The 24,123-nt window shown below is 51.9% G+C and overlaps 4 protein-coding genes across 4 annotated transcripts; 2 read left to right on the top strand and 2 right to left on the bottom strand.

The window, feature by feature from the left end:
- Nucleotides 1–470: 470 nt before the first annotated feature.
- On the bottom strand, nt 471–4,236 carry COCSUDRAFT_57700 (putative AMP-binding enzyme; the record flags this gene model as incomplete). The annotated part of the gene is made up of 11 exons (XM_005645042.1): nt 471–608; nt 885–1,004; nt 1,193–1,363; nt 1,702–1,827; nt 2,020–2,073; nt 2,206–2,249; nt 2,375–2,599; nt 2,871–3,045; nt 3,399–3,581; nt 3,753–3,874; nt 4,203–4,236. The coding sequence occupies 11 exons, from the start codon at nt 4,234–4,236 to the stop codon at nt 471–473; spliced, it is 1,392 nt and encodes a 463-aa protein (XP_005645099.1).
- A 639-nt stretch (nt 4,237–4,875) lies between these two features.
- On the top strand, nt 4,876–12,586 carry COCSUDRAFT_67416 (hypothetical protein; the record flags this gene model as incomplete). Its single annotated transcript, XM_005645041.1, has 15 exons — nt 4,876–5,146; nt 5,232–5,328; nt 5,426–5,518; nt 5,691–5,856; nt 6,140–6,354; nt 6,544–6,620; nt 6,830–7,010; nt 7,586–7,774; nt 9,531–9,776; nt 10,161–10,378; nt 10,566–10,750; nt 11,067–11,182; nt 11,378–11,468; nt 11,719–11,938; nt 12,421–12,586. Exons 1-15 carry the CDS (start codon nt 5,097–5,099, stop codon nt 12,584–12,586), a joined length of 2,310 nt encoding a protein of 769 aa, XP_005645098.1. The 5' UTR covers nt 4,876–5,096.
- Nucleotides 12,587–13,761: 1,175 nt separating this feature from the next.
- Nucleotides 13,762–17,286, top strand: COCSUDRAFT_67415 (hypothetical protein; the record flags this gene model as incomplete). Its single annotated transcript, XM_005645040.1, has 7 exons — nt 13,762–13,827; nt 14,337–14,761; nt 14,954–15,064; nt 15,260–15,440; nt 15,700–15,770; nt 16,234–16,440; nt 17,095–17,286. Exons 2-7 carry the CDS (start codon nt 14,486–14,488, stop codon nt 17,284–17,286), a joined length of 1,038 nt encoding a protein of 345 aa, XP_005645097.1. The 5' UTR covers nt 13,762–13,827; nt 14,337–14,485.
- A 3,379-nt stretch (nt 17,287–20,665) lies between these two features.
- Nucleotides 20,666–23,545, bottom strand: COCSUDRAFT_57697 (hypothetical protein; the record flags this gene model as incomplete). The annotated part of the gene is made up of 7 exons (XM_005645039.1): nt 20,666–20,782; nt 21,072–21,231; nt 21,569–21,709; nt 22,012–22,087; nt 22,201–22,288; nt 22,469–22,638; nt 23,317–23,545. The coding sequence occupies 7 exons, from the start codon at nt 23,543–23,545 to the stop codon at nt 20,666–20,668; spliced, it is 981 nt and encodes a 326-aa protein (XP_005645096.1).
- Nucleotides 23,546–24,123: the final 578 nt, after the last annotated feature.

Genomic DNA, 24,123 nt, shown 5'->3' with positions numbered 1-24,123 from the left:
GCCAGCCTTCCAGGAATTCCACTTCGAAGCGGGAACCGTGACCGGCACTGCGGACCTGAGTCATGGTGACTCACTCGGAGCTCGGAGCCCCTGTTGAGAGCCTGCACTGCATGCCTTCTGAGTATGTACTGTGGCTTTCGTGAGAGCATGCAAAGAACCACTGCAGCTGCCAGCACTCCACTATGTACCAGTACTTCACATCAGATATCCAAATTTCACACCCTGGGCCATCATGGTTCACCCATGCAGATTGTGTGCCAAGATTGCACCGATGGATTACATCAAATTGCAGCATTGAACTGGCAGTGCCGCATGCGTTTGAAAACTATAGCAGCTGCGGAAGACACCAGAGACCCTGCTCCTTATTCAAGCTGCCACATCCGTTTTGAACATGCATTTACGCCCCTTCTCCCAGGGGGACCCCCAGCAATTCCCGCACATAGCAAATCAAGAAGATATTGCAGTCACTCTCACAACTTGGCCTTCTTTGGTTCATAGTTCTCAAATTGCTTGCGCAGGGTGAGCTTTGACAGCTTCCCTGTTGCAGTGTGAGGAAGCTCGTCCACAAATACCACATTATCCGGGATCCACCACCTGGCAGTCTTGCCCTGCGCGCAGCATGATGAGCACCTTTTTTCACATTTACTTATTATATTGGATAAGCGGCTTTCAGTCCAGTTCGGATCGTGCTGCTGGTAACTAGCTTCAACCTTCCTGCAATGTGCTGAAAAGAAGCCTGCAGCTGGCATGACTCTTATCTCAAGGAAGTTGAGTGTAAGAAGGCGATCAATATGGCGCAGATGTAAGCAGGGCATGCCCCTCCCTTGCACAGGCTGAAGTCGAAGGAGGCAGTGGAACTGGAGCACAGCTGCAGCTGGGCACACCTGGAAGAAGTTCAACAGCTCGTCACTGCTGACTGGCTGTCCTGGCTTGGGCACAATCACCAACAGAGGCCGCTCCGTCCATTTCTTATCAGGGATGCCTATCACAGCGGCCTCTATCACCTGCGCACAGCAATGCGCACAACCTCAGAGTCTTTTACTCATGCACGTGAGTAGGGGAAGAGAATCATTTTGAGTGACCTGTTAGCAACAACGGCAACCCTCCACCAAACATCAAGCTTAATTACCTTCATAGGACACATCATGCTTCATGCAAGATACATGCTTAAGTAGCCATCTAGGTTGGTCACCTTTGGGTGGGACACAGCGATGTTCTCAAGCTCGATGGAGGAGATCCACTCGCCGCCGCTCTTTATGACGTCCTTGGACCGGTCCGTAATCTGCATGTGCCCGTACGGGTCGAGGGTGGCCACGTCGCCAGTGTTGAACCACTTGTCGCTGTCCACCGCGTCCTCATCATGCTGCACCAGCCAGCACACCTAGGTTTTTGAATGCTCAACTGATCTAAACGACACGTCCTGTTTTAAACTCCAATGGCGCAGAAACTTGTTTCTAGAGACGACATCCTACTTCCCACACCTCAAAAAAAGGGGCCTGTCAAGGGTTAAGAGGCATTGATCAAATCCGAAACATCTCTGTGATGCTGTGGCGGCACCCGACAAGTGCCAGTGCAACTGCAGGCAGCCTGCTCGGCAGCTCAGCTATGTATCAACAATAGAGCAGCACGGCAGTCATGTCTTCTGGCGTGCATGCCAGTCATAAATTCAGCAATGACGTGGCGCTGGACGGTGGTGCGCACCCGGTAGTAGCGCTGGATGACATGCGGCCCGCGCACTTGCAGCTCGCCGTATGCCTTCCCGTCCCTCGGCAGCTCCTGCCCTTCGTCGTCCACTATGCGCATGTCCACAAAGGGGGTCACCCGCCCCTGCACAAAACTTTCCCACTTCAATGATCTCGCTTAAATCCTTCCTCTTCTGGCACTCGCTCTTCCTTGACGTAAGCAATCTTCCTTCGCAAAAGTGCAGAAAGGGCAGTCGTATGGAAGACATGTAGCTATGGGATGTTCATTTGCTTGTCAAGATATGGCTGACAGTCAAGGAGTGGCCCCAGGGCACACCTGCTTCAGTTGCAGCGCGAGCTTTCCCTCTTTGCTGAGTGGCGGAAGGGTGCCCTGCAAGTAATGGCAACAAGAGAGTATGAAGCCAGCACTAAACCCAGGAGTGCCTTTATTTAGAACATGGACCCTGAAGCTTTCAACAGCAAGCGATGGCCAGAGGAATGTCAGAAAGTAAAGCGCACCCACCTTGAAGCCAGCCACAGTGCCTATGGGGCAGAGTTCGGTCATCCCTGCATGACATACAAACAGTAAGAAGGAAAGGCACATCACGGAGGAAGGCACAATGGGCCACAATTTATTGGCGGCACCCATTTACAAAGTATCACTCAATGGGTAAAATAAATATAGGACTCACCCCACATGTGCCTCATCTCCACCCCATACTCCTCCTGGAAGGCCTGGATCAGAAGAGCTGGGCATGCAGCGCCGCCGATGGTGATTGTCTTGAGGTGTGTCAGCCGCTGCTTGGTGTCCCTCAAGTACTGCAGCAGCCCCATGAAGACTGTGGGCACTGCTGCGCTGAGGGTGCACCGCTCCTCCTCTAGAAGCTGGTACAGCGAGGCTCCGTCCAACAGGGGACCTTCAACAGCACCCAAAAACCCATCTCAAAGAACCATTTGTCGTTACCATAATTAATAGAATGCCGCTGAGCCATTCCTGACCCACATGCCCACTGACAGCCCGGCTCACCGACTGACATATTAGCAGTAACTCCTCAAGACATCTGGGCTGTGGGAAGATGCACATCATTGCCACGCTTTGCAGACTGTGCCCAAGAGTACTCTCGAACACATGCAAGGTCCAATGTGGATTACGTTACAGACATGCACATCTTTGAGGTGTGGCGGCACCTGGCATGACGAGCTTGGCGCCCACCAAAGGGGCAGAGAAGAGCAGGCCCCAGCAGTTGGCGTGGAAGGCGGGCACCACTGCCAGCACAGTGGTGGCGCTGGTCATGGCAGAGGCGTCCGGCATTGACACAGTGAAGGCGTGGAGGAAATTTGCTCTGTGTGAGTACAGCACACCCTGCATGCGCACACGAGGGGGTTGCTTTCCAATTGCACAAGGCGCTGTAAGCCCGCCAGGAGCACTTGCAGCAGATTGGGGATCAGCACAATACTGTGATAATTGCCACAGAAGGCTATCAGGATTTGGAAGCGAGAATGCAGATCACAAACAAATGAGCTGCACTCCGAATGTTTCCTCAGCAAGGCAAGGTGCACTGCACTGCTGGCAATCTTGAGATATTACTTTATATTGCAACTTTTCATGTATATGACTGTTGGCAGGGACGCAGCATGTATGAAACAATATACAAGAAAGGCAGTCTTTGGCAGGAGTCAGATGAGTATGGATATTTATCAATGAAATGGAATCACCTTTGGCCGTCCTGTGGTGCCTGAAGTGTAGCACAGGCCGCAGGCGGCGTTCTCATCTACCTTGACCCATTGGAAGCTGTGCAATCGTGGCCTCTCTCGCTTCAGGAGCTCCTCATAGCACAGAGCGCCCTTCAGCCCCGCTGCTTCCTGAGAAATCCATGCCCCCTTGTCAGCACGATCCGACTGCAGACAGATACCAATGGCAGCAACAACAGAAGAGGGTACTATGCTGGAATTGTACTTCATTTCTAAGCCCTGGTTTGACCTCTGAGCAGACCGATTGATGACTGCCTCAAAAGGACAGGCCTCATACGGACTGGCCTATGGCTTAGAGGATAAGAGGGAGGGGCTCACTGCTCTGTGCATGCAGCCCCTGTCGGTGAGCACGATGTACTTCTTGACGGTGTGCAGCTTGGGTGCCAGCTTTGCGATCAATTCGGCCAGATCCACATCAAATATCAGTACTGTGTCCTCCGCTGCACGGTCCCAATGACACTCAAAACTTCAGTGCTTCTCACCAGACTCGCATGCTCTCCTCGCAGCAGCCCATTGTTTGATGAAGCGTTTATGGCTCAGTTGTTTGAAACAGTAGAAGCATTGGCTCACCATGGTTCATTATGTACTCCAGGTCAGCTTTAAACAGGCGTGGATTGAGTGTATGGCAGACTGCGCCAAGCCCCATAATGCCATACCTGCAGTGGTTCACATGCGTTACAAACAGTATTGGTCTAGGTTATCAGGACTGCAATGCAATAGTGGAGAAATGGAATCGATATCTGCCAAGCTTCCTGCATGCGCTTGTACCAGGATCCATGGGGGACTTGCCATGCTTCCACATGTCTGGATGTGTTCCATGCCATAGTCGCAACTCGGTCTCCCTCTTTGACCCCTAATCGTTGCAGTGCTAGGGCACACAGGCGCGCTCTCTCATGAATCTCTTTATATGTGACCCTGCTTATAGGGCCCTCCACCATTCTAGATACAATGACCTGTGTGGGTAAGGAAAATAATAGTAAATCAGTCCCGTCATTTATATGCATCAAGTCTGAGCCTTCCATAAGGATCAACACATCTCAAAAGAGCGATCTGTGGCTTTCCTCAAGAAGGAGGCATGACTAGCATGATGTTGCGATCTTCTAACAACATCTGGCGAAAATACCTGTTCACCGTGCCACTTTGCAGCATAATCCAGAATGTTCGTCACAACAAGCGGATAGTCCTGCATGAGACCCTTCATGGTGAGGTTTTCAAACTGAGCGAGGATCCACGCCCGGGTCGTGTCCCCACAAGACCCCAACCCCTCAGCCAAAGAGGCACAAGGTGTTTGTGCCCAAAGGAATTGCGTTGATCCATTTTCCAGCTGTGTCATGCGGTCATGTGGCCACGTGATACACACATGGCTGCCCGATCACCCTCAATCTTGCGCTGTGGACGTCCAGGAACACGATAAAGCATTTCGGGAATCCACATAGAGCTCCTAATAGAGAATTTTTAGATGTTCAAGATGCACAGCGCAAAATCCTGTTGACCTGCTGCACCATCTGCAGCACTAGTACAAGGGCGATGCTCTGAACATATACCATGATCACTCAGGGGGCCTGTTGAGATAATTGATTATTAAGTGTGAGTCTAGGAATACAGGTACAAAATGAACTATCTGGGTAGCAAGTAAGAGTCCAAGGTTTCAATGGCCACACCATGAACCGGACCCTGAGCGCGTCAAAATCCATCAAGACCCAGAAAGACTGGTGCGATCTTACTGCATGATCATAAAAATACTCTAGGTATAATTCCCTTGCGCTTGCGGGCTTGACAACACGCATGTGTGGGCAGGCAAAAGCGGCTTGGTGTGAACTGGTATGCATGGACGTGCATATGGTGGGGAAGCCTTCTACTCGCAGCAATCGCACCTGCACTTTTGGCTTACCTGGTATGCTAAATATCGAAAAGATTGTCGGGAATTGCCAAGCGTGCACCTGCCCCGCATTGGGTCCCTGCAGGCATAATTGTGTGCCTATTAATCACAGGCTAAACTAGGGTCAGGAATCAAGAACATTGATGCAGCAGCAGCAAAGGCGCTCACGTTTGATGTGGATCACCCTGTGCACATCCCCTCCAGGGTGAGCAGCCTGCATCTCTGGAAGGTCCAAATCTCATTGAAGAGCAGCATCTACCAATTTACTATAACGCTGTCTTGCAGGCAATTTCTGGCTTGGGAAAATACTTAAGAAACAGATCTCAATGTACATTTTATCCTTAATTTGCCTGATTGCACACTTTTGTGCCTCACAGGATGAGGCAGTGCGATCCTACGTCAAGACAGATGCCACTCTGACAGAATGGCAGGCGGGAATGTCAGCCTTGTACAAACAGATTGTGGATACAACGCCAGTTGGAGAAATATCAGACTCGAGCATGGAGTTCAAGTTTGATGGCGATTCGCGCCGGTACATGAAAAGTGAGTCATCATCAGCCCTCTCTGAACGAATTCTCTCCAGCCACTTGTCTGAACCATGGAATGAACTGCAAACCAGACCAGCTCCACTCTTTCTGAGAAATTGCACACACCAGAAGGATGCTTTGTTGTTCTTGATGCTTGTCAAATACAACACACAGTCCTCGAGGACTATGTACGTCAAGCAACACCTGGATTATTGCTTTTCACTCTTCTCGATGCTTGTCAAGGCAAACTCTTATACCTGGAAATGGCGTCTGAGTTGCATGTCAAATGGGACTTGCAGGGTCAATCACAAGGGAGATCCGTGCGATGGCAGTGACGCTCTATTTCACAGTGGCAGCATCGCTGTGGCTGCGCGAGAGTATTCACTTGGCGCTCATCATGCTGCAGCTGAATGTGCTGGAGGGACTGCTCGCGATAAAGATCAAGTCCCTGAATGACTGCGTGGCCAAAGCCGTGCAGCAAATGCTGGTCAACCAGATGGAGTTTGCGATGCTGGTGAGGCATCTGATTAGCTCATCATTCCTGTCTCTTGTCATGCACACTAAACTTTGTTGAGTCCAATTGTGTCACCAGCAAACTGTGTTGCCAAGGAATCACTTTGAGGGCGGGTTTGCGCTTTGAAAGATTTCGGGGTCTTGCACCTCGGGTGTTATAGCAATCAACGCATTCTGTGGGTTGATGCAGCCTCTGGAAGACAATCCTGTGGGTCTTGCACAGCAGCAGCTGTGCTTACAGAAGATGGACCTCTTCTTTGAGAGCTGGTGAGACCGCATGCCCAAATTCCCTCTCACAGTCATTGAACTCATTTTCTGCATCCCTCGCCATAAAGTGAACGCGTCACGAGTTTATATATGGAGGTCTCTCTCTCTCCTGACCATGCTGAACAGAAGTTGATGCCGTTTCTGCCCAGAGTCAAAACTGGCACCAAAGGTGCATGGAACAGCCTGATGGTATTGGATTGCCAAACCAGGAATTCAGCGAGGCTGGGCCAAAGCCTGAGGATACCCTTCAGGGACGACTACATCGCGCTGCACATCTCAGTGGTCTTCTCCATAATCGTGGCCACCATGGTTCGGGCTCTGGAGATCGTGCTCTGCGGCTTCTACCCCGGGCTGCCTCGCTTTGCCATCGCTCGCCGCATGCTGTCCTGGGTAAGTGGCCCTCGCTATTTAATCCGCCCAATATAGAGGAGCACCTGACAATTCGGGGCCGTCAATGTTATGGCCTGCCCAAACGCAACACGAGCCGCAGAAACAGGCTGGGAGAATTTCATCAACAATCAGCATTCCGAATATTGAGTCAGCACTTACCCCCAGCTCACTAATTCTGTACACCTTACTCATTGACAAACCCCTTAACCAAAAAAACCCTATTTTACAGGGGTCTAGAAAGGATTCGACGGTTAGGCATAAGGATGGCAGGATTCTTACGGTGGGGTAGCGCTTTTGGACAGGACAAAGGGTCCATTGACTGCCACCCACCCCATACACCCTCTGCTTGGATCCCACTTTGCTGCACAACATCTTGGCAGGCTGTCTCTCTTTCGCGGTCCCTGTCATGCTTAAATTGAACTTTAAACTGTGCCCAAATTGACGTTCAACCAGCAATGGGTCATACCGGTCATCCAGAGCCCCTGTGCTCTGCAAGCGCCTGATTGATTGACATTCATAGTATGAACCTTGTACATAACTCAGGTATAGTATTGAGGCTGCATTTGAATTTACAGGTGACAGCAACAGTACAGGACATGACCGAGCATGTGCACCAGCCCACTGAGGGGCCAAGTGGCAGCCCGGGGGGCCCCATTGCAGCTCAGGGGCGCTGGATGGGCCTGAGAATAGGCTTCATGCGGCGGTTGAGCAGCAGGAGCGCTCCTGGAACACCGAGCGGACCTGCAGCGCAGCCCTCACCAGCTGTCAGAGCCGTCTTGAGTGCAGAGCAAGTCCTGTCAGCCGTCAAGGCAGAAGATAACAGAGGTGGACCGGATGATTCATCAGATGATGTCACACGTTCAGCTGGCGAAGCACCACAGGATGGCCGGAAAGGCAATGACAGCAATGCAACCGTTGTTGAGTGAGTCAGGAGTGCAGCATTGGAGTGCGAGTGGCAGGAGAGAGTGCGCAAGCAGGGTTCCTATGAAAGCTCCATGCCCTTCAGATTTAAGCCAACAGAGAGCCGACATCAAGACAGATCGAGCGCCAATAAAGGGAAGAAGGGCTGCCTCGCAGGTGTAACATATTTGTGCTGATTGAGGTTTTTCTTCCCGGGACATGCTGGCAGCACAGTGTGCTAAGGGTGGTCGTTTGCACCAAATATTGTGCAGCACTACAAATGGCCTGCCTTTACAGCTTTGGCATGCAGATACGAGCTTCTTACTCTCTATTTGCAGATGTACCTGTAGAGCAGATCCCATAGAAGTGACAACACAATTGTTGGGTGGTCCACCTCATGTGCACTGTAGAAATATCAGTTGAAGGAGACTAAGGATCTCTGCCATGAGAACCTGAGTTGTGTGAGTCTGAGTGAGTATTCCCTCTTGGCATTACTGACAGTGCGAACAGCTGAAATCAGAATGAGGGTGAAAGTCTTCAAGCATTACATGTACATTTATAGTTGCTCCTCAGCGCTAGAGAAGAAAATACATTTTGAGCAAAGCCCCTGAACGTGTGTAACTGATTTTATTGGCCACAACTTCCCTGAACTTGTTGAAATTGGAATTGAATGACTTGTTTGCATCCGTCATCTAAAGGTCTTCCTGCATAACATCCAGTGGAAACGCCACATAGACTGGTCAAGTCACAGTGCGTACAGGAACATGCACCACACCTGACATGCATGTCAGAAGGGATAGAATCAAATGGAACCCTCACACACTCAAAACTTAACTTTAGCAGCACAATACTCATGAAATCAGATTAAATCCCCATTCAACGATGAACACAGCACTTGGCTAATCTGTGTGCAGGTGGTGCAGATCAAAGGACGAGAATGAAAACTGCGTGACAAATGCAATGACGCCGACTAAGGCAAACAGCAAATTTTGATGCCCCTCGAATCCCATCTTGGCAAATGCACCCCATCCGACCCGAGACCACCGATTAAAGGTCGGAGCGCTCTTGTCAGAGATGCAAGAGCCTGTGCAGCCCTAAAACTGTCCCAACGCATCCCACAAGGGCTGCCGCATTGATCTGCAAAAGGAATTTGATACATGGTCAGGATGCTTACAACCAACATACAGTCGGTTGGTTGTAAGCATCGGGAGATAAAAGGCCCGGGAGATTAAAGGGCACAAGAATTGATTCGTGTTCGATCGAGGGCCTATTGAAACGCTGATAACCAAGGTAAAAGGCGTGCTCACCAGATAATAGCCACCTGAACCTTGGATTCGAAGGCGATCCATCCACAGCCACCACTGTCTCTTGTGGAATCCCAGCCATACCTCCACCTTCAGACTTCCGTCTTCTCCTTTCATATAAAGAACACAGGAAACGATGCGAAGCTGAAAACCGTGAACGTATACGGGACAGGCTGTGGAGCCAAGATTGGCGTCGATCACTCACTGTCGCAAAACGGCTTTCCGGAACCTGTTGATTTGTAAGGAGAGCGAGATGATGCGCATATGCAGGCCGTGAGAAGTGCAATCAGCACATCGTCACCAGATTGGCGTACAGGCTGACAGGAGCATGAGCCGGTCGGTGCTAACCCTGGCGATCGCCTGTCTGGTGGTTGTTTCGCAAGCAGCTGAGCTCGACAGATTAACCACCAGCAACGTGAGAAATTTGCGGTGGCAGCCATCCAACGTAGTGAAGGAGAGGGGTAGAAGATTGCAACAGAGCGTTGCAGGTTCGTCATTTGCCAACGCGAACAACATTACCAGCACCATCGTGAACGCGACTCGGGATGGAGGCTTTCTAGTGGTGCGTGTCTCTCCTAGTGGGGCTGCTTCCAGCAGTAGATCTTCTCAGTCAGACTATACTGCCTGAAGTCAGTGCCTATACGTGAGGCACAAGGCAAATCGTTGTTGGGTTTTGTCAGTTGCTCACAGTGACAGCTTGGTTGTGCAAAGGCGTGTCAGCATGCACTTTCATGTCTCGTGCTATGTTACTAAAGATGAGAATTGCTTAAATATCTGGCACTCATTTCTAGTCAGTAACGCCCATATATTGTGGGGATCTTGCTACAATTCAGTCTAGGACCGCTGAGCATTGCCACCTTCCAGAGTGACAATATCAGGCCTCTGCATAATATATGAACTCGACTACCACCACGCATTCGTATGATTACTTTCTGGCTGTGTGCAGACCGGGAGCTTGTTGCTAAATGCAATCAGCCCTTCCCAAGTCACAATCCAGGTGCCGCAGTCCCTGACAGGATTCAACACGGTGCTCAATGCATCAAGCCTGACTACAACGCCTGTGGCTGCTGGCGCTGGCTGCCTCTACATTGCCTTCGCCAGCTCAGCCCCAGTGGACGCTTTTGTCTCCACCTATGATGACTTTGTCAGCCTTGTGACAGACAGGTGATGCTCTGATCTTGCCCTTCTTCGAATCCTGCCTGTCCTGTAGATAACACTAAAAGGCTCAGCACTCGAATAATCTGTGGGCAGCCTATACTGAAGCCAGCATGCACTCTTGTGGACATTCGAGTGAAGAGGAGACTGCAAGTGATTTGAAGGGGCGCTCAGTGTGATGCTGTGCATATTGCAGGGGGTCGTATGACATCACGCAGAAGAAGCCGATAGCAGGGTCGAGCTTCATAAAGGCCTCAAAGGGGAATGCGACAGTGAAGGTGGATTCATCTGACTACTATGTCATGGTGATCGCCAACACTGCCAGCTCTGGCTCGGCAGATGTGCTGTACCAGTTTGCAACCTACTCTGCAAACTCTACAGGTAACAATTTCTGTGCTGATGCCATGCCTCACTCCAACACAATGTGCCTCCTCCCCCATCCTGTTTGTACCTTGTTTGGCCCAGTACCTGCAAGATTTACCTCCCTTCTCCGTGTGCCCCCCTCACTTGCTGAGTAGTGTGACCAGTCTGTGCAACATACTAGAAGAACTTAACAATATTGCAGCTCAGGGAATGTAGAGTGTACATTGGAGCTGCCTGGCACGAGTGCTCTCACCATCGCAGTATGGCAAATGGCGCATGCGGCGGATGCGAGAACTTGTGAATGATAAACCCGAATTGGTGTTGTTCTGCGCAGTGTGCAAGAATGCGGGCACGCAGGTGTCTGTTGATGCCGGTGGACAGGCAACCACAACAAAGGTGCCGCCCTCGCCAGCACCAGCACCCAAGAGCAACATTACAGGCACAACTCCGGTGAGTCCTAAACTTCCCGCAAACCTCCTCACATGCATGCATGCTCGGAATCAAACGACACACTGCAATACAAAGGGAGATGCAGCTTTGCAGCCGATGTTCAAGGGAGAAATTTACGTTTATTAAACATGCTGCTGGGCAATCTCTTGCCAGTCATCAGCTTCCAGGCTTACTTATGTGTGTTTCCTTGTGCAGTTCTTCTTTGACTTTGCAAAGCTGGCGGACGGCGATATCGAGCTGGTCACTGTCATCACCAATGCGGCCTGCATCCGCTACCAGCTGCTGGGTGCGTGCCCTCCAGGGACATAACTCTCTCAGTGACCAAATTGCACGTTTGGTTTTTCAGTTTCAATGAATCTGCAGTTTGCTAGAAGTTGGTCCAACTGCAGGTCATTACTCTGTGCTACTTGCTGGTCAGATCAATATCAATGTCCTCCATGCAATTAGGAGGAGCAAGGAGGAGCAGGCTGCAACCTCCGGAAGGTTCCAACAAATTGACGGTCTGTTTTTGAGGAATTTCTGGGGCGTACCTGCAGGCCAGCTGAAGTCGGCGTCCTACTCGGATCTGGACCTGGCAGTGTTCATTACGGACACAAACAAGACGCTGGAGTGGGCGGCGGCCGGATTCAATTCGACGCTGCAGTACGCCATCCCGGGCTCCATCTGCGCGCAGAATACCACGCGGCAGTCCATCTGCGAGGCCGGCCTTGCCGAGCTCAAGCAGGGCGAGCGCTACTTCCTCTGGATCGCCTCCGGGTGAGTCGTTTTGAAAATGAGTCCTCAATTCTTTTAGTGCTCCTTGCCCATCTCGGGCCAGTCCGTGTCCTAGCTCAAAGTGGGCAAGGCCTATTTTCTCTGGATTGGCTCAGGGTGAGTGCCTAAAGAATTGACAAGGAAAGAATGAAACCGCGGCGATGCCGCTAGGGCATGCTGCATGCACGGTGGCAATCGCAAGTCTTGCGGCAGGTTAGAAAGGGGAATCTGTCCTGCAGTACGCTATTGGGAAATTGCAGCAAGCCCGGAAGCAAGCTGCAGAGATTGAGTCTGGGATGGCCACGCAGAGCATCAGTATCTGGCCCCTTTGGCTGACTCTTCTGCCAGCTTAAGTCAATCCATCTCTTGCATTCGTGTTATCAGCCCCTGTCATGGGACTGACACCAGACGCCTTCTCCCGCGTGATCTTCTGCCCCGCCGCAGCAATTATGGGCAATGAGAACCCATTCTTCTCTCTGGTGCAGGCTGCAGAACCCGGGCAAGGCGGCCAACACGGCCGACGCGCCGCTGCGGTACAGTGCGCGGTCGAACGGCACGTGCCTCGACTACACATTCCCGCGGCAGCCGCGCACCACGCAGACCAGCGCCCAAGCCGCCCAAGCGCCCAAGAGGCAAGCCACTCCCCGTTGACAGCGGCCATGTATTTTCCCACCTTTGACTGAGTTATGCACTGCGGCCTGTTGTGCTCCCGGGCCGGAGGTGTCCTGTATGTCACTAACCCGCATATACACCGCGAGGCAGCCCTTCCCTTTAGTTAGTGCTCGCAAAGCATTACTGTCTTGCATTCTCCCTTTGCTCAATTTCTTCTATTTGAGGAGCGAGGGACACTCAGTGCATGCGTGCCTTTGAATGGCATGCTATGGACCTGCCTCAACTACTCATCCTAGTGCAAATGCAGCAACAAATTGAACAGGCTGAACAGACATAATGGGCTTGCTGCAGGTGATGAAAGGTGAGATTGGGAGGCTCTGTGGGATTGCTCTGGCGCACTCCATGTCCTGCAGCGGAGTGAAGGGCCAGACCTCCAGGGGGGCAGGCGTATAAGCAGTATCTCATTGATATTGGATGGGCTTGTGGAGCTTGTGTTACAGACTATTGAACTCAGTAAAAGATGACTGTTCAGGAAGTGAGGGTACTAGCGTTGACACGGAACCTACAGGTTTAAATGGGTGCATAGAGGCTGGCTTGTCGGATGTACAGTGGGACAAATGATTGATGCAGTTCAGTTGGTGTCGGCTCCTTCTGATACGGAACATAGGAATGCTGCAGATGCCATTCCAATAATGTGACCTGATTGAGTATCAAGAAATTTCAACTTGCGGAGCAATTGTTCTGGCGCGGTTCTGAGAGCTTTAGAGAAGGTCTAGGCCATCTGGCAGGTCCGCCTGATTGGATGTTAAAGATGGATCATCCGCATGATGTTGGATCCTCCACATGCTGTGGAGGATCTTAGAGAGTCTAGAGTCTAGATGATCATCACGATAATGATGTTTGGAGAGATCATCATGATGATGGGAGCATTCGTCTGCATGCATGGCAGGATCTGCAATGCGTGGCTACAGATTCTTAAACATATTTCGCATGGCCACGCATGTCCCTCTTGAGCAGGAACTCCTTGCATCAGAAGAGGTCATGTCTTTATCCATGCGCTGGCAACCCTTCTGCAAAGGGATCACTAACTGTAAAGAATTTGGCCACGTGGTGTGACGCAGGATCGGGTGAGTGACCGCGATTTGGCCGACTTGGCTTCCTCTTGTGGTCTCGAATGTCAGCTTTGAACGTACTTTCTTGAAAGTGAAGTTTCTGGTCGTCAACATACTCCCCCAGTTACGGCACACTAAATGCACGGCTTGACACAGAATTGTAATCAGGTGAGCAGTCGGCGTTTTCTGATTCCGTGACTCCTCTTACTTAGTTGTAACACTTAGAAAAATCGATTGAAGTGTTTTCTATATCACAGAGGGGTACTGTTTCCCGCGCAACATGTCGGTTGAGCGTGGATCCATGATTGTCACTGATTAAGGCTATTGAATGTCTCCTAGCCTGCTAGGAAGGCTGATTGCATTGATGATATGAGCTAATTTTTTGAAGCAATGAGATTTTCGAGATCGCTGACTTCTGTCAAAGATCTTTCGAATTTTTAACCGAGTGTCTGGGATTGTGATTGTTAACAACGACCACCACTCTTTCTTTTTGGTGCTTCCTGTGTTATAATCGCCCGCGATCATATGATATCCGTAATTTCCTTCTATTGAGACCGCACAGCTTTCGAATGGAGCTACAACAGGTCCCTTTACGTAGACTTGTAGGCAGCCCCAGAAAGGACATCTTGCACGAGGAGAGACCCAATTTGATGCCATTTTTTTCTCGATTGTCTCAGGCACTTGCTTATGAGCGTTTGGCACGGGAAGGAGGCGAGCCTGGTGAAGTCAGTGGAGCACGTCAGGATATTGAGCAGCCTGACATCTTGACCCAGGCAGGCTTGGCACAGAAGCAGAGCAACGATTGCGCCCTGCACCAGTCAGCAGCATGGAAGGCCTCGAAATTGAGCCAGCCAGTAAGTCAGCTGCAGCTATATTACCAGCCTGGCCCTCTCCACCCCCAAGAGAGGTGTTCATGGGCCCATCCACTCCAAGGGGCAGTGCTGGGTTGCATGAGGAGGCCCTCCTCGCGAGTTGCAGCAGCAGCGAGGTAGGAAGCAGCATCAGCGAGGGAGCGACCACGCCGCAGATCCTGCATGCCCAACATGGCAAGGCAGCATTCTTGGAAGCCATCGTGCAGACAAATTCCCCAACCTTCATCACGGTCAGTCTTGGATCTGCTTTGCTGTCAAATTGCCAGCGGTGCCAACCAGCTACCGTACTGGTGCTGCCAATGGAAATGTGCATGGAAATTACTGTGACCGTGGATTTGCCCTTGGCTCGCTACGACGCACTGGAATTGCCCCTTTGTGTGTTGGGGCTGGCTTCTTGACCGGCTGTTTGATGTTGGATGCAGTGTTCGCAATGTGACGGAGAGGATGTCCTGCGGCTTGAAGCATCTCCAAGCAGCAGCGCAGCGCCCTGCACATCCAGCAGAGCTGAGTCATCAGCGCAAGCTTCAGGCCAGGTGGACATCTCAGCGTTGCTCAGCATTGTTTTTTTCCCAGTGCATGAGAGCATTGAGCACACTTTTGTGTCTGCTGTGTCGTGCGGAATACTGGTCGTGTCCCAGAGCCTCTCAGCCCAGAGCTAGAGCCTTTATCCTTGCGCAAGAGCGCAGAAGTACAGGAGTGACGTGCGACTGGGTTACTGTGCATGGCAGGATTACCATGAGGTTCGGCTGGTGCTGAGGGTGCCTCGAAATTGCCAAGCACAGCCGAGTGCTCTGCCTGTGAATGCTGCTGGGAAGTCCCCCACGACTGGTCCCCCTGACACAGCCTTGGGGGTGGATGGCATCGAGCTCAGGGAGCAAACCCACGAGGAAGCCCTCCTCAACACCATTGGTGAGCAACCATTCCCTTCTAAGCCTTGTTTGCAGTGTCGTTGAGTAAATCAGTAAAATTGAAACCATGCTATGCATCTCTTTCGTGACATTGCTTTGCCCGCCAATTTCTCTGGCTGCTATACATAAGTATCCTGTGGAGCAAGGCTTGAATAAAGATTTCACCCTTCATCCAAATCTACCTGTATTCACAAGATCAAGGGGCCGGGACTGGGGTCGTGAAGAGTCTTTGTCATCTTTCTGGCTTGTTTTTTTTGCAGACAAGCTCAAGGCGGATCTTTCAGAGAAGGAGGTGCAGCGCAAGTACTCTGCTGACGCGGCCAAGAGGAAGGTGAGCAGAGTTTTGCTGCTCCTTGGGCCTTTGATTGGCCCGGCAATAATGCATCCATCAAGTCATGCTGAGAAGGGCTGGCTCTTGATGTCAGCACAATTGCCGCAAGCAGCATGCATGGCGAACCAGTGTCATCCGATGCTGCTTGTCGCGTCCTGGGCAAAATGCAATGCTGTCTTTGTTGGCTATGCTGTTGCACGTCACAACCATAGCCTGCATTATAAAGCAAGATCTATATGCTGCAATGTTGCTTTCGGCAAAATCTGGGTGCTGCAATTGTTTTTTTGCATGTGTCGTGGGACACAGACTTGCACACTGCGGGTGCTTGTGGGTTTCCGCCATAGGATCAAGGAACATCTCTCAACCTGTTAATCCTCACTGGGTCTGGATATTCTACAAAGTATTTTGCTCCCTCGAATTAGGCAGGGAACGCGGCTGACCAGGTGCACGCTGCGATGTGCAGGCTCAGGAGTGCGAGAACCTGATGCGCGTGGTGCGGGAGCTGACGGAGTCGCGCTCCAAGCTGGTGGCGGGCAAGTGCGTGATGGCGGAGAAGTTTGCCGAGCTGCAGCAGGAGTACATGAAGGTGCTGCGCATCGCCGACCTGTCGCGCACCGCCTCGCGCAACAACCTTGCCAAGGCCGACCGCGCCACCAACCTTGCCAAACAGGTGCCCTGCTTTTGCCCACCCGCTGACTGACTGCCAGCACGTGCAGAATACAGGCAAACTTTGACAAACATCAAAGCCCTTTGAAATATGGATAGCGAGGCAGCCCCTCCTCCCTACTTTGGTGCTTGTGATGTGGCCACTCTCCTCTGATGAAATTTTTGCATCCCTCACCGGGCCTCCGTCAAGGAGCCAAGAATTGGGACCCCTTTACACAGTGCCAACCTCGCCGATCAGTTGCCCTCTTGTGGCCCCCCTTCGAGCCCCTTTCTGGCTTCCTGTGGGACTCTGAGTGGCTGAGATCCACCGCTCACCCCACAGCAGTGTAGAATCTTCCTCCTGCTGTACTGGTACAGGGTATTCTCTGAACCTCAGCCACCAAGATTCTCTTCTCCAAGCACCAAGGTTTACAGCGTCTCAACTGCCCTGGGCTTCGGGGGCAAGCATGCAGCTGAAGGGATGAGTAGAGGGCTGCTGGATGGCGATATGCAGCGCGCCCACACAGGATCACTGCATGGACTCTTTGGGGCCTTGCATGGGCCTTCTGTGCACTCCCGATCTCCGAGGTCCTTGGATTCTTACATGATTCTTTTTGCGGCAAGTACAATTATTACAGTATTACAGTTGTCCCATAAGCAAGGATTCCTGCGCGCGCAGGTGGAGGATGACCTGGCGCGGCAGAAGCGGCAGCTGAGCGCGCTGAAGGAGCGCAACTGCCGCCTGAAGCTGGAGAATGCGGAGCTGCGCGACAAGGCCGCCCTGCTGGAGCGCCTGGACCTGCACCAGTACAACACCAAGTCCGCGTGCATGCTCGAATTCACCCACTTCAAGATCAAGGAGACCTACTGAACGCCCGCAGCCGACGTGAGATTCTCCAGGCTTTTGGAAAGCCAAAAAGATTTGCTGAGCGCCCGCAGCCGGCGTCGACTCTCCAGGCACCACAAGATCCTGAGACCTCGTGAGCACCTGCAGCCGACGGCAAGTCTATGCAATTGAAAATCAAGGAGATCTGGTGAGCGCGAGCAGCCAATGTGAAGTTTAGGCACTGCAAGATCAGCAACACCTGCTGAGTGCGTCCAGGAGTGGCAGAGAGGTTCTGCAGAAACTGAAGCTGAGTACAGGCCATGCTTTGCAGCGTCTGGGCGGAGCCAGTGTAGAGAACAAAAACATGTGGGTTTTTGGGAAAGGTGCCATGGCGTGCACAAGGTCTCATATGGGTGATTGTACTTGTGTGGTTGTTGGTTGTGGAAAATGGTATGGCACACGTTGAAGTGACAAGGTGTTATGGTGTGGTTGACTGTCACATGTCAGGGCAGGTCCTTGAAGAGGTTTTTGGTTGCTGTTGGATGCAGTCTCTCCGGGGTCAGTCTTTTTGGGTCATCATATCTTCTTTTTTTAGGGCGCTGTTTAGACTGGGTTTGAGTGTGCCCTCAACCAACGCAGCATGGTCCATGAAGAAGGCAGGGGCCGATAGAGTACGAAGATTGCCGAAACAAATGGTGCAGGGTGGGGATCAATGTCCAGTTGGGATTGACAATTATAATAAGTGCCCAAGTGCACGGTGATCTGTTTGATACTTAGTAGTATTGCTCTGCATGCAGATGGTAGTGTTGTGTGACATTTTATTTCTGGGTTTCATTGTGGGTTGAAGGGTGCAAATGGCAACATTGACTTGCATCTCAGCATCACTTTCCAGATTGTGGATGGTGATGCATTGCAATTGTCTGGGCCATCTTTGAAGGGTGTGCTTTTACTTGAGCAGTCCTGAGGCATCGCGCGGGCTAATGTTGCATTCACAGAGACAACGTGCGATTATACGTTAATCAATGCATCATGATGCTATTTATAATTGTAAGCTAGATAAAGAAATGCCATGATGGTGCCAAGAAACGCACAGGTTCATAGTTGCCAAGCAGTGATCAAGGTTGGGCTCAGGATTGTCAGATTTCACTCAGATCATCTGAAGATGCGTCAGAACCCAAGAAATAAAAGTACAGACGCCTTAATTGCCATGCATGGTGGCAATGACTTCCCCCATAGATGACAATTAAACGGCTGTCTCGCAGTAGAATGGAGCGGTAGCACTTACGAGAAGCCTATCTGTGAACCAAATAGGCAGGCCCTGAGGCATGACAGCACTGCGCTGTGACACAACCACCCATTTGGCTCACATCATAAAAACCACCCCATTGAAGATCAACATTCACTTCATTTCATGCTGCATGCAGTGAGCCCTGACGAATCTTTTGTTCCGTCCAATCATCCTACAACCTCCAAGCATATACCACAGTCCTCAGGGCTGCACAAGGTAGTCAAGTCTTCCTTGACCCGCTTCTAGAAGTTTCAAGGTTGGCAGTGCAAAGTCAATCCCCTGAACGGCAATCCCAAGAACGCAGTTCACATCCCAGCAACAGAAAGAAGGTTCACCATCTATGACACTGCTTTCATCACCAGTGGGCAAAACTCTCCTTGAGGATGCTGCCAATTCTCTGCGCACAAGCCAAGCTTGTGGGAAATCGGCCAGATCAGATGAGCACACAAGCAGGTCACGCTGCCAAAGACCCTGAGACAGAGAGTGGTCCACATTATTCACGCAAGATGGTGTTGTGACCCAGAAAACGGAGGCACAGAAGGACATAATTCCTGACACATGATGCGGCGAGCTCTGCAACGCCAAACACCGCGCGCTGCAGAGCAAGCCAGGAGAAAACTAAAGCAGGTGGGTGTAAGGATATTATGTTCCGACCCTGTGAGCACTTCGATTGTACAGCAAAAGACCCCAAATGGAACGCTGCCAGCAGGCAGGCAGGCAGGTGGGTGACTACACATGTAACTTGAAATGACAGCAACTCCCTCACAAGCCGCCACCCAGGCTTGTGCAAAGGGAGGCAAGTGCGCGGCCGCAAATGGTCAACAGGCAAAGGCCGGACGCACTTGGCAGGCAGATGTGTCAGGGCAGCGATCACACACAACGCTGGAGACATGGATCTGATCCAAACAGCAAGAACAACACATGGTAGGAAGCCACTGTGCTGGCGGTTATTGACACTTGAGATGATCATTCTTTGGTCCCTCTGCAGCCCTGGTCCTGAGCCAGGCGCCTGCGAAAGACACAGCATTGCAGCATGCACCTGGGACCTCTTTGCCCCATCACACTGAGGATACAGAGGCCTGACAAAATTGGGAATCTCGTTGCCTGGTAGTAGGCACTAAAGATGTGTTTTTCTTTTTGGCGGTTATCTAGAGACACCTCGGCTTTCTATGGCTCTTCACCAGTTCTGCCCTCCGCAATCTCTCTCAGCTCTCAACATGATGGGGTGAGAAAAAAATTGCACTCTTTGCTGCTAGCCCCCAGTGGGACAAATACCTCTCTGTCTCCTTGTAAATGCTAGTTTCCATGGCCCTCTGTGCTAATCTGACACACCACTGTTTACTCCAAGCTCAACTATTTTTGGGACCTCAATATGGGGTCAAGAATGCTGACCTCATCAACCCCCATCAGGCTCCAAAGGCACATTTAATCATAAATGTTGAATGCAACAGAGTCCCTCACTGGGCCCATGTCATGAATGCAATTTAATCCCGAAGCTGACGACGGCCCCCCCAAGGTTAAGCAATAGCTACCTTTGCCTACAAACTTTTTGTGAATACCAAGTCCACATCCTGGCGGGAATTCACAACGGGTCCTGCGAGCTTGCCTAGGTTCCCTACTTTGCATGAAAAGGAAGACGATGGAAAGTGAAAGTGAAAACACTCAAACCTGTCATTTGCGCCTTGCCACGAACGGAGGCCGAACGACAGGTGTGCATTGACTGCCCCTTATTCAGACCAACATGCGGGAAGTCAATGCACCAAAGTGGGAAGCGGGCCATCGGCAAAATTGGCCAACCGTCGAAATGGTAGAACGGAACTGGAAACGCCCCCAAAACAAAGAGCTGGATCATGCGTGTGATATTCTGGTATGTCCACAGGCCGCACTTTCTATCTTGGCATCCGGTGTAAGCCCTGAAGTGCTGGAACAGTGCTGCAAGGAAATTTAGGCCCCTCATGTGCTAGCTGTCTGCATGCTCCCTCCCCAACAAATTTCAATATTCCCCTCTCTGCCCTTGCGTAGCGGCTGACTCAGCAAAATTGAAGGGCATGGTGGGTGTGGGCAGGCGGCAATTGCGGCTGGGTGGATGTCTGGGTGGATCACGACCCCTTGATCTAGTGTAGATCAAGGGGTGGGTCATGGCGAGGAGTGTGAGCGGAGGAGGGCGGCCCGGCTGTTGACCCCGATCTCCGGCGGGTTGCCGAGCGCGAAGGCGGCCACCGACGGCGGCAGAAACGCGGCCAGTGCGGCACACTGCGTGCACAAGAGCGGAAAATCAGGACCGCTGGTCACAGCTGCTGTCTCTTAGTACTTGCCAACGCAACCTGATTGAAATAGCGGCACAGATGCTTGTGACATTTCCTGCAAAGCAAAGAGTCTTGTCTGCCTTTCTCAACACGCCGGCATAAGATCTCGGCACTGCAAATGCTTGAAGACTGTGGACGCATCAACTCGCGCTGCACCTGTTGCCATGCAATATACTGCAGAGACCCAGCAATCGTCCAAAATAGCAAAAAGCCCGAAAGGTAAGGTTGAAGGCCACCTTCTGGTGCATGCGCGTGATCTCGGCGTGGGTGTTGGCGCGCTCGGAGCGCAGCGTGCGCAGAGTGGCACTGAGCTGGCGGATGAGGTGAGCGTTGTACCCCTCCAGCTGCTCCACGCGTGCCTGCAGCTGCCGCCGCTGCAGCGCCAGCTCAGCAGCCCTGCCAAACAGGCACACCACGCCACCTCAGCATGATGACACAATCGAGAAGTTTCCTCTGTATTCTTCAAAGTTTTTCTTTGCAGCCCACACAGCATGGTCTCCATGGCCAGGTGTTCAGCACAAAAAAGGCATGCTTGCAACTTCTTGTAGAGTAATGTGTCAGACAGGCTCGTATCACACTATCCCATCCAGGAGGTCTTCAGGTGAGAGCAGTGCGACACTAAGAGAAAAAGGCTAGCGGATCCTGCTTTGTATTACGAGGTCGCCCGAGTGCATGCTCAGGTTGCCAGCAACACACTGATCAAGGGATGAAAGCGGTGAGTTGGTGCTCCCACCAGGAGTCCGGCTGCATGCTGCTGAACATGACTGCCTGCCTCTTGCGCTTCTTGGAGCCGCTGCTGCTGCTGCTGCTGAGCGTGTCCTCATCGCTCTCCTCACCCCTGGCCCTCCTCTGCTTCGGCGCATTCCCCTCCAGCCTGCAGAGTAACCCTGAGCACTTCAGACTCACTGCCCCAATCAGCAGCACTGATCACTGCCCCGATCAGGATTTGTTCTTGTAATGGCTCCAACAGATGGTTCAAAGACTGATCTTCATTAGATGTTCTGCAAAAATTTTCAGAGAGAGACTCTGTCTTACTACCAGTATCGTGTCATTGATAATGTTAGCGTCCAGCATTTATCATCAGCACACCAAAGTAGTCTGAACTCAAGAGGTATTTATAGCAATGCGCAATGGTAACATGCAGAGGCTCAATGCCAGCAGCCGCCCATGTATTACCTGGGCTGAGGATTGCTGGCAGCTGCGGCCTCCTGGCTTGCAGCAACTGTGCGAGGCTTCTGCGGATGCAGCACCTCTGCGGCCATGATACACCGATTCAGCACCTAGGGACCACATGTGTCGGCCGAATGCCCTGTCCTGCTGCAAATTCATTGCTGGAAGCAGTGAAATGGCAGGCAAGGTGCCAACCTGGTTGATGCAGGGACCCTGGTTGGGCCGGCGTGCAGGCGCCAATGGGCCAGCTCCCCTGAGCCTCCATGAGGAGTGGTTGCATCGCCTTTGTGCAAAGGAGAAATAGGTCAGGAACACGGTGCTAGTAGAAGTTGGCGGCTCAAAGAAGACGGCACTTTGGCATGTCCTTCCCATGCAAGCCCCGCAGTGTAGGTGTGGATCGCAGAAAGCTGAAAGACCATGTGACTGCCACAATCTGTGGAAATGCATCCATCCGTCTGCTCACCTTGACCTCAAAGTGGGCGCTGTAACCGCTGAAGGGCATCTGTGCTCCCTGATCCCCGAAGACTGCGCCAGATACCATTGGGCAGGCCGGGATGTTGGACTCGTACGCCTCCCTGAGCTTCTTCTGAGCTGTGAGCAGGAGCTCAGCGCTAATGGGCTGTGGCTGGCCGTCTGCGACAGGATGGAAGAAAGTAGCTGTCAGTGTGGTCCTGAGAGTAATGTTGCCGCAACCTAGCCAAACGCGACACTGTCAAATCCCATTTCGACCCAAACACCTGCGGCGGGCCCGATCTCAAGGCAATGAAGATGTTTGCAATCCATTACAGCGCTCGCGGATTCTGCTCAGCACTACCAGCCAGATCCAGTGCCCTCGCAACCTTGTAAAGACCAGATGTATTTGCATTGCCCGACCATTACTGGATCGTCGAGGAAAGCGAAAAGGCTAACCAAAACGTGACCAATCGTCTCCAGATCGGCACTCCAGACTCTTCCAACATCGTCCGCCCGTGAAATTGCACAAAAGGGCGCTGCTGATATATGCGTGCTGCTTATCGGGAAAAGCTGCATTGCCAATGGTATCAACAGCCCTCAGCGCAAAAAACAGAACTCATGCCCCAGTACGACAGACGGAAGCCAAGTCGCAGGTGCATCTTACGCGCCCGATCGGGATCGGACGAGGTCATCAAGGCGATCCCATCGCTGCGTACTCGATCAGGAGCAATTGAACCTCGGCCGCAAAATTGCTTGACCGTCATTGTGTCTCGTGCGTCCGCGAGCCCTCAGGGGCGCTTGAAACGCAGACCAATTGAGATCACTGCAACTAGCTGGAAGCAATGGCGCCCTACACACCTGCAAGATCTGCAGATTGGCACATCGGCAGTGGCGTGCGGAAGCCGGCTTCTGCAGCATCCGAGAACCGCCCTCGGCAGCCACCGTCAAATTTGGAGGCTGTCAATTCTGTGGAGATGCAGGGACTGCATGCCTCGATCGGGCACCGTCTCTGCCTGTAGCACAGCCCGCTCGATGGCTGCATGTTGGAAACGCACTCAGAGGAGGCTTCCTCCTCGGCTGCCGTCATGGCCGATTAGCCAATCCTTGCTGGCCCCAGTGTCAAGTCCTCTCAATTCTACTCGCTACCTACCCACACTACTCTACCAAGGCAATCCTGGCCCTGCCCACACGATCTGGCAGGCTCACCACCGAATTCTGCTTACGTTCGAAGTGCAGTCGCGGGAAGTATCAGCGATTTTCGGCATACGTCAGCTCCCAGAAAATCTGACTCCTCCAATCGAGCCACCCTTTGGGCGGGAATTGTCCACCGAATTTTGGGCCCAGCACCATGACATTTCGGATTGTACGGAAGAATGCAAGGCCCTCTGGCCAGATGGAGCGCTGTTTGTGGTGCTAGATGTCCCAGGAGCAGTCGCCCGTGAAGGCTCTGTGCATCTGGCCAACATGGATGCGAGCACCACTCATGTGCATGCCATGGATTGCAATGCAATCCAGATCTCCCAAAGCTGTCTCATGCAAATGGCTCCATCGGATTGCATTCATTCTGTTAGTTGACAGCTTGGTGCATATACTTGAAAGGATCCTTGGCAAAACCGACAACCTTCAACCGCTATACAGAACTCATGCACATGCAGTGCAGGCTGC

Source organism: Coccomyxa subellipsoidea (genome assembly GCF_000258705.1).
Source record: "Coccomyxa subellipsoidea C-169, whole genome shotgun sequence".
Taxonomy (NCBI): domain Eukaryota; kingdom Viridiplantae; phylum Chlorophyta; class Trebouxiophyceae; family Coccomyxaceae; genus Coccomyxa; species Coccomyxa subellipsoidea.
Note: the sequence above shows the minus strand (reverse complement) of the source record. Positions and strands in the feature narration are given on the sequence as shown.